The 8898-nt window shown below is 42.5% G+C and overlaps 1 protein-coding gene across 1 annotated transcript; it reads right to left on the bottom strand.

The window, feature by feature from the left end:
- Window positions 1-904: 904 nt before the first annotated feature.
- On the bottom strand, window positions 905-4921 carry LOC114873240 (homeobox protein goosecoid). The gene is made up of 3 exons (XM_029181399.2): window positions 4303-4921; window positions 3226-3515; window positions 905-1120 (listed from the first exon to the last, which is right to left on the bottom strand). Exons 1-3 carry the CDS (start codon window positions 4787-4789, stop codon window positions 905-907), a joined length of 993 nt encoding a protein of 330 aa, XP_029037232.1. The 5' UTR covers window positions 4790-4921.
- Between the last annotated feature and the right edge of the window lie 3977 nt (window positions 4922-8898).

The following is an 8898-nucleotide window of genomic DNA, read 5'->3' on the forward strand; positions in this document are numbered from 1 at the left end:
AATATCATCAAAATTAACATTTTGAGAATTCTTGCTTCTCCCATATCACCGTTTTCCCTAGGGAAGCCTAAGGAAATTTCTGAATAAATCAACGTAATAATTGTTAATTTTTGAAACAATATCAGAATTCGAAGAAAAAGCTTACCAGTAGTGGTGATAAGTTTGAGTAATGGAAAAGAAAAAGTACTCTCTGGCGATGAAAATAAAAGAAGCCACGTTTAAGTCGATCGTCTTTAGGTCTCAGTGCAGCTACGGCGCGGAACCTATTAAAGTTGTACCGCAGAGAACGTCTTAGTTCTTGGTCGCCCTCGGGATTTATGTACTTACCCGGAACTTGGCCCCAACTTTACTCCCGGTTAACTTACGTTGTCCATGGAGTCGCTGTTTCCCTTAACCAGCAGCTGGTCTTTCACCCCTCTCGCACAATACTAATAATATAATCGCCGAGATACGTAGAACTAAGTTCCAACTATGAAGCCACGGGAACCGCCGACGGATTTTAATCACTGATCCATTCTGCCACGCACCCGCTCATTTTCTTGAAACTAAATACCGAACGTAAATTAAGAAATACAAAATTATCTCAAATTATCAGACTAAAAAGAAGAAAAAAATACTTTTCAGTATAAAATTAGGGAAATATAAATTCATTCAAAATTTGTCTATTGAAAGAAAAATATAATCACGAAAAGTGGAAAAGTATATTCTCCTTCGTATCTTGAATTCAATAATTTATTTCACTACCTATTATACACATCGTGCGTAAGCTGTATGTACAAACATATTTACACCCTAATTCCATTATTTACACGTCCCCTGCGCGAAGGGGTGAAGAGCGAACCAGCTCGTCCAGGTTCAATGAAAAAAGAAAAAAAAATGAAGGAGCCTAAAACCAATATTTTAACTACGCCACTTCGAGATCAGAACTGTCGGTGTCTTGTTCGTGTTGTTGTTGCTGCTGCTGCTGTCTGGCGAGATTCAAATGATCGGCCACTTTGACCGTAGCGGTGGATACGTTGTCGTCGCTACGCTGACGTTGTTCCAACTGAAGCTTCCGCATACGTTCCTGTTCTTCTCGTTTCTGTTTACGCCACTTGGCACGTCGGTTCTTGAACCACACCTGGAATAGGAAATTGTTTGATGAAGGAAGCCCGTCGAAGCCCCGTTTGCGTTTATTTTATACAACTTTCAGTAGCTGGTTCAAAAATGAGGGAACACCCTTATTCTAAGAAAAAAAGGTATCGAAATTGATAGGGTGACAATTCGATGATTATTCCAATTTATACGCTTCGTTCGTATAATAATTAATCAGACCTTAATTTCTACGAGGACAGACGCTTAATTGATAACCCCGTTTACCTGCTCGTCGGGCAGACTTTTAACGAGGCTGGGGAGCTAGCGAAGATCAAAAGGCTTCATCCCACATTTGAAATCAGCATTTGTTGCTCACGGTTGTCTGACTCGATTTAAACGACGGCCGACAAATCGATACCTCTCTTATTGCCGATTGATGCTTCATCGTGTCGGATATTGCACTGATCTGATTCTTAGCTCTTCGATTATATCGTCTGATTCGCTCTCATCCTTTGTTGTTCAAAGAATTTTGTTATTTAAAGAAATTCTAATTTTCTTTCGTTTTTTATTGAAACATATACCTTGCTTTTTATAGCCGAATGTTTACAGTTCGTGTTTCTGCATTTTGTTAATGCAATCGGGAAGATAGGAAAGACCGTCGCACGGGTAAACAGTCGTGCTTCTTTCCAAACAGAGGATGGAGTGCTTTAGGCCCTCTCCAGCCAGTTCCTCATCTCTCCTTTATCCCGGCATTTTCCTCTTTCTCGTTTCAAAAGTCGCCTTTCTACTAATTCTCTACAAACACCGAAAACTCTTGCTCGATGCGGCAGGTGCGCTGCAGGTATATGTTGTTTCAAAGTCTTTAAAGACTCTCGAGACGAGGGATTTTCTTTGTGCAAAGCCGACGATACGGGTGGTCTCTGTTCCTTCCACGATAAGTGTGAATGACTTTGGGATTGTACGATTGTTCCAACAAATTGCCCGACGCGAATAAAGAATTTCTTTGATTCTATTCATCTTACTTATCGCCGGAACGCGATTATCGTAACAGGCTATTCTTATCACCGTTTGTTTCTTTCAAACATTCTGTTGTTTCCAGGCATATTTACAAATTAACGATAAAACTATCGTACCTACTTTTTATTAGAATTAATATCGCAACCTTTGAGTATTCTTAAAAATTAGTAAGAAATCGTCTTGGATGCTTATTTCCTTCGAAAACTGAAACTGAGCATCGATCTTCCCTCCTACCTTTCAAATAAGGGCAACAATGCCCTGCGAGAAAAAGGGTTCCTTCGACAATCCAGTTTCAATGACACGCTCGTAAATCCTTTTTAAAATGCTCCTTCCAGCAACACCCGGCCAACAATCGAACGTCAAAACTGTTTTCATTTTGGAAACGATGGAACCACCGCGATCATTTATTAACATAAAAATGTTTGTTCGATTAATGATCGTTAAGCGGCGATCGAGAAGAATTAATTATAAGGAGAATCGTTTAAAAATTAATGCTCCAACGCGATCCGAATCTTTACAATTCATAAATTCTATCCACCGTGTGTGTGTGTGTGTGTCTTTGTAATATCGATAAATGTTGCAAGATCGCCCAAACAAAGAAACTCAAATTTATTGAACGGGGTAATTGAACACGTTCTAGGCAAAGCTTTTAATCCACCATGAAATTTGTTGACTCGATTCGTTAAATAATATTAATGATCGCGTTACAGAACGTTATTGTCGATGAATTACGAAGGCAAACGTCGAAAATTTCAAGATTGAAAGCGAAGGCATTTTGTCATCGTTTGAAATTATGCGTTCAGGGACGAGAGTTTGGACAATCCGAATGGTCAATGTTTGTCAACCGAAAACCTAATATTCTCTTAGGTTCGAGAGAGTAATTTGTCAGTTTAGGCAGCTACCGACGGTGGAACCTTTGAGGAACTTTGTAACATTCTCACGACCCTATGTGAAGTTTACCGTCGACAAAGAAAATATGTTATTTTCAGGATAATGCTATTATTAACAAAAGTTCGTATAAGTAATTAACACGTTTGCTGTTATCCATTTAAAGTAACGCATTCAACTTTAAATGTCCCATCGCGCAGTATTGGGTGCTACATAATTGGTATTAAATAATTAATTCTAACTCACCTCGATTCGTTCTTCCTTGAGATCGACCTGAAGGGCGAGTTGTTCCCTCAGGATCACATCCGGATAGTGGGTCTTGTCGAAGGTGGCTTCCAATCGTTCTAATTGTTCTTCGGTGAATATCGTCCTGTGACGACGCTTCCGTTTTGTCATAGGACCAACGGCCGTGACATTTGGATTTATTTGATAGGGATGAGCAGCGTGATAGAAGGCTGGTTGACCGTGAAGAGAAACGCCGGCGGCTGCCATCGCTGCTACGTAACCTCCGGAATACAAACTGGGGTATGCTGCGGCTGAAACGAAAGATAAATAATGGTTAGTATTTTTTAAAACATAACTAATACCTATGGCATAGATTTGCCAGATGTCGGTAGAAATGTTGGTCATCGATTAATACGCAATTAATTTAAACCACCCTAATCAAACGCGTTAAAGTTAACAGAACGTATAAATCGTAATGGGTTTCAACGGGTCTGCGAAGTCCGTTCTAGCACGAGGGTAGGAAAAAAAAATACTCCAACACCCCAGTCCCCAAGGGATGTTTTGGTTTAAAATCTCGAAGAAAGCTGCTTAGAGGCGACGTCGCCGTATAAAAATGTGCGAAGGGCGAATTTATGCTTTCAAGCAAGAGTTTCTCTTTCTATCGGGTTGCATATTTTTCCTTCTCGTTTTTCATCTTTCGAGGCCGGGATTGCGAGGCGCTAAATCGTTCGTGCGTGATCGAAACGGATTGCGGATTTCAGCTCGCGCATCCCCAATCTGCGCGAGGTTCTCGCCGGTGAAATACTTAAAGCCCTCGAGGGCATAAAGGAAATTTCGTTCCAGAACGCGTCGGCCCTCCAAGGATTTACGCCTTCTTTCATTTTTCCGCTACGAGACTTTGCCCGTCGAATACTCCCCGAAGCATTTATGAATTAGCATGATCTACGGCTGCAATTTAGGCTCCTTTTAGTTAAGAAGAAGCGTAAGGGAAGGAATTTCATTTTCGAAGATAGGAGACTTATTGGTTCTCCCATCGCACCCAAGTGTAATAAATATATTAATTTTCCTTTCAAGAAAAATGGATCGGTACCAGCTTACCAAACAAATCGGCAGAAGTGAACGCCAGATGATGAATTTGTTGTTGAAGAGGATGCATCGCCGCGGTCCTCGACGGCGAGCCAACGGTTTCCGGGTTCTGAATGATAGAACCAAGCCCGCTGGTACTGGTCGGTGTCACGTTTCCAATCGGTCTAGGCGCCAGAATATTCTCTATAGTAAAGGCAGACGTGGGTGACGACATAGTAGCCGAGGAACTTGGTCTCGATACATCGCGAGCTCTGAATCTCGTTTCTTCGGAGCTTACAGGACTCCTGGAGAACGGTTTCTCGGTATTGTGCCGTCGTCCAGCCACGTTGTTCTGTTCGTCGCTGCTCTTCTGCTTCTGTTGCAGACTCTCGGGTGAATAGTTGTAGAGGTAACGGTGACTGTAACCGGATATCCCGGGACCATCTTGAAGAGGACTCGATGGCTCGGTCATCGGAGAACGCGATCTTGGCGAATCACTCGCGTAGATACTTTCTACCATGTTACAGGAGTAATATCTTCTTAAAGTAAACTTGTCACTGGTCTTCTTCGAGTCCCCTTTACGATTATTTACGAACGTCGATCGATGGAATTAAAATCAACGAAGAGACATTCTTCCAATTAATTGAACAGACATCGCTGTTTCTAAGAGTGGCATAAAATTCTCTTCTCACCACAACTATCACACGCCATTAACACCAAGGAAAAACGTGCTCACAAAATATTCAAGTCCATAATATCGAGCAATCCTCGAAGACTTCCCTCTGTCCCATCACAGACGAAGACGAGCACTGATTTCCGTTTGATTCAAATTCACCAGGTCCTTCGTACCTATCTCACAGGGAACGCTCGAAGTATCTATTCGATCAATCGCATTTTCCGGGGCATAAAAAATGATTATCAAAACGTAGCCGATCGGAGGTGGTTTCACCGGCGAGAGGATCGCGAGGATGGAAAGGATGCGACGCGCGTGGCGAAGTCCAGATGTGCAGTGACACCGTTGATAAAGGATATCCGACGACTGGTGCAACTCGGTCTACGCGTTGACCTCTGGGGGGTGCGCTTAGATTCGCCGGCATCTAGCTACGGGTAGCCCACCCCCGTGTTAGCGACAGAGACACCCTCGAATATATCCAGCAAAGTTTTGCCTCGAGTGGAACGAGGCGTGGCTCGCTCTGGCTCCGTCCACTTTTCCACCACCCTTGGTCGCTCGGCATCCCCTATGTGGCAAGTCGGCAGCGGAAAAGAGGGGGATTGACGGAGAGAGAAGCGAGAGCTTCGACGATGGTTTCCGGTAGAATGTAGGCGGAGGTGCAATCTCCTGACGACGATGATGGTTTGAGGTGGAAAAAGTGGGAGTGGAACGTCGAACGGCTCGACAGAATGCCCTTTCAACACCCCCGCCGTCTATGCCACTTCGACCCATAGGGTGGTTTGCGAGGGGGGAGGGAGGAAACGGGATACACCGGTGGGAGACACACCGTATTTACAACGGATAATCACGACGTGTCTTGCGTATTACAGAGCTTTTCGAGTTTGCTTTGCGAATCGTATTCACGAATTAATCATGCTTCCGGAAGCGTTTACCTACGGACGGGCATGATCGAATGCTCGATATTGTTTCTGAAAATAAGTACGTGTTTCCCTTTCGTCACGGGTTTTAATCAGGCATTTCTTTTCTTTTTTTCATATTTTTCATCAGCGGATTTCGCGGATTCTACAACGGTCTATGATTTGGCGAGTTTCTGGTGTTGGTTGAGACGAAATGAGATGAGTTGGAAACGAGTAGCTCAATTTAGAATTGAAACCATTTCTTTTTTCATAGTATCTATCGTTTAAATTTAAGGATATTATGATTTCAACGTAGAGATTATAGGAAGCTCTTGAATTATCAAATGCATAAACAATGAAACGCGTGGGCGAATAATATACACGTTGTAGTCGAATATAGAAACGAATCGAATGTAACTCGACTAATCGCGAATGCACTAATCACTTCGCTGATCATCGCTGCGTATTAAAATATCGATTTTGGGATATTTGGAATTTGAACGGTGCAGGATTACCGGCCGGATATTCCAGACTATTGGATACCATTTTGAAATATTTAATTTCTCGATCATCGAAATACCGCTTCATCGAATAAATTCAAAACCCAAAAACTTGTAATCACAATTAAATAAAAAATTTCCCTGAAAAATCTATTTTCTGGAAAAATAACAAGATGCAATATGGCTGATCAAAGAAGAGCCAAGGGTATCGAGCAAACTCTTCGAGTTCCCTTCTTTTCCAAATCGTTGATCCGGCAGATCTGTTCAATTATTCAAATCCCGCCCAATGCGTCCGTATTAATAACATAAAACCGTTGTAATGTGCATTGACTGTCATCATCATTGTTGTCGGTGGAGCTGGGTGGGGAGGATCGTGATGCGATACGCGGAGAACGGAGCGTGAAAAGGTTTATTCGTAGGGCGCGCACGTACCCTGGACATTGTGATCGCCTGCTGGCCCCTTGCCTCTAGCTAAACATCCATCCGTGCACGCTTCAATCCCGTAGTCCGCAACGAAATCTCTGCCAACCTTAATCCTAATCCGTACGTTAATCGTGGCTCGATCCCGGAGAACCGAATCCCATGGCCACGTATGTACCCACCGGTTTAGGGTGTCGTCGAATCCCGAGGAAAGGATGGTGCAACCATCTCTGTGAACGGCATCGTCCATGATGATCCCAACGAAGAGGATCCTCTTTGTTCGACGTGCTTGTGAATTTCATTAACACCGTGGCCGAATAGATACCGTTTAACTATCCTTCTGCATCGGTATTCGTATGCTAATCTCGTAGCGTCTGTAAACCGTTTAGAATGCGATTTTGATACCAGTTACGACTGACATCCTCTAAACGACAATTCATGAAGTGACTAGGATGAATCCTTTCGGAGAGCCGTGTAAACTGGTTCAAGTGAATTTAACCCTTTCCGAATGTATTTCGTTAGAGGTGAAATAATTATCGAGGAAATCGGTTGAAATAAAAATTAATATCGATGTCTTCGCTATTCGAAGGTTCAGTAAAAGGTAAAGGAAAGAATTTGTTGACGCGTTAATGGATACCCGATTAGTTCTCCGGTTTAGGGTCATTTTGATTTCACGAGTGTTTCTTTGACGTCAGTAAAAAAAAAAAAAAGATAGGAGGAAGGCAAACATTTACATCCTGTAACGAACCGACAGCTAATCCGCGCGATACTCGACACGATACCACGGACTTCCTCGATTATGATTCTTTTTTTTTTTTTATTCTTTGTTGAATTCGGCGTCTTTGATTGCGACGCCGAAAATGACACGGGTCGTATACGAATTTTAGAGGGAAAAACAATATTTACGCTGCGTTAAGGGAAGGAAAGGGTCCATAGAGCGGTGGAGAAACGTAGCGCGATTACAGCATCCGAAAAATATTTGCAGTGGCTCGCTAATACTCACACTTCTAGGACTTCTTTGACCCGCTTCATTGCAGCTTCGTTCGTTGTTTTTAAAATCATTTTAGTAGGATTATTTATCAACGCCTAGTATTTACACTATAGCAAAAATGTTATTGAATTTTAGTTAAATTGTCCAAAAAATCATCTCTTAACAGAACCGTGAAATAACCAAGACTATTGTTAGTCGAGGCAAAGGGTGACGAGTTTTGAAATTCATCTGCATTCGATGGATAATCGTGGCTTCTTAGGCTTATGGATTTCGGCCAGTTGCACGAAACGTTCGTTACATCTTAAGAAAAAAAGAAAAAAGAGATAGAAAGGTCCATAGTAAAGAGAAGAGAAGGAATAGGTTGAAGGATAATTCGCAGGCTCAATTTCCGTTGGCTTTTGCTCGTTGCTTTTTCTCTTTGGTCGATTATTTCCCCAGCAAAGAGGCAAGAAGGCGTCCAGTCAAGTGTAAGGTAAAGTAACGAGTACTTACGCGAAACGTTCACTTGGATACTTGGGGTCAGGTAGAACTTAGCACCCCTCGGTAGGGCCGAAGGGAACGGGCTAAGGGAAACGAGCAGGACATCCACTTAGCACGCCGCTTAGACGTGAAAACATCTGTATTGTCGCCGCATTAGCGCCGGAGGATTCGTCCTCGATGATTACCGTGGAAATTGTAATCTTTTCACGTGCAACCATCTCCCGTGGCGGAAACTTTTTAAAACCCTGCCAAACGATTCTCTGCCCTGGCTGGCTGTAAACAGGAAACGAGAGCCGTGGTTCCTCGAGGAAATTGGAGATTGAAAGGCATACCGGCACCACGCGGCTTTCGTTTCAGATACTTTTGAGAAATCGAACGCTTTGCAAACACCGAGGGTGGTTCTTCTTGATTGTAAAGAATTAAAGATAACAGTAATAAAAAATTTGCTAATTTTCGACGTCGAATTTCGAATTTTGAATTGAAATTTCTTATCAGATATAGAAGAATAATTTCTTTCTTCTTCGTTGAATTACCCCGAGTTATAATTGTTGGTCCCTCGTTCGCTGGCGGCGAAACAGGACGATCGGTGAATTTATTGGCTCGTATGTTAATTACTTTAATTATTACAATGCTGTCAAAGGCTGATCGGAATACAAAGGAAGTTTATTC

This window comes from Osmia bicornis, chromosome 4 (assembly GCF_907164935.1).
Source record: "Osmia bicornis bicornis chromosome 4, iOsmBic2.1, whole genome shotgun sequence".
NCBI lineage: Eukaryota > Metazoa > Arthropoda > Insecta > Hymenoptera > Megachilidae > Osmia > Osmia bicornis.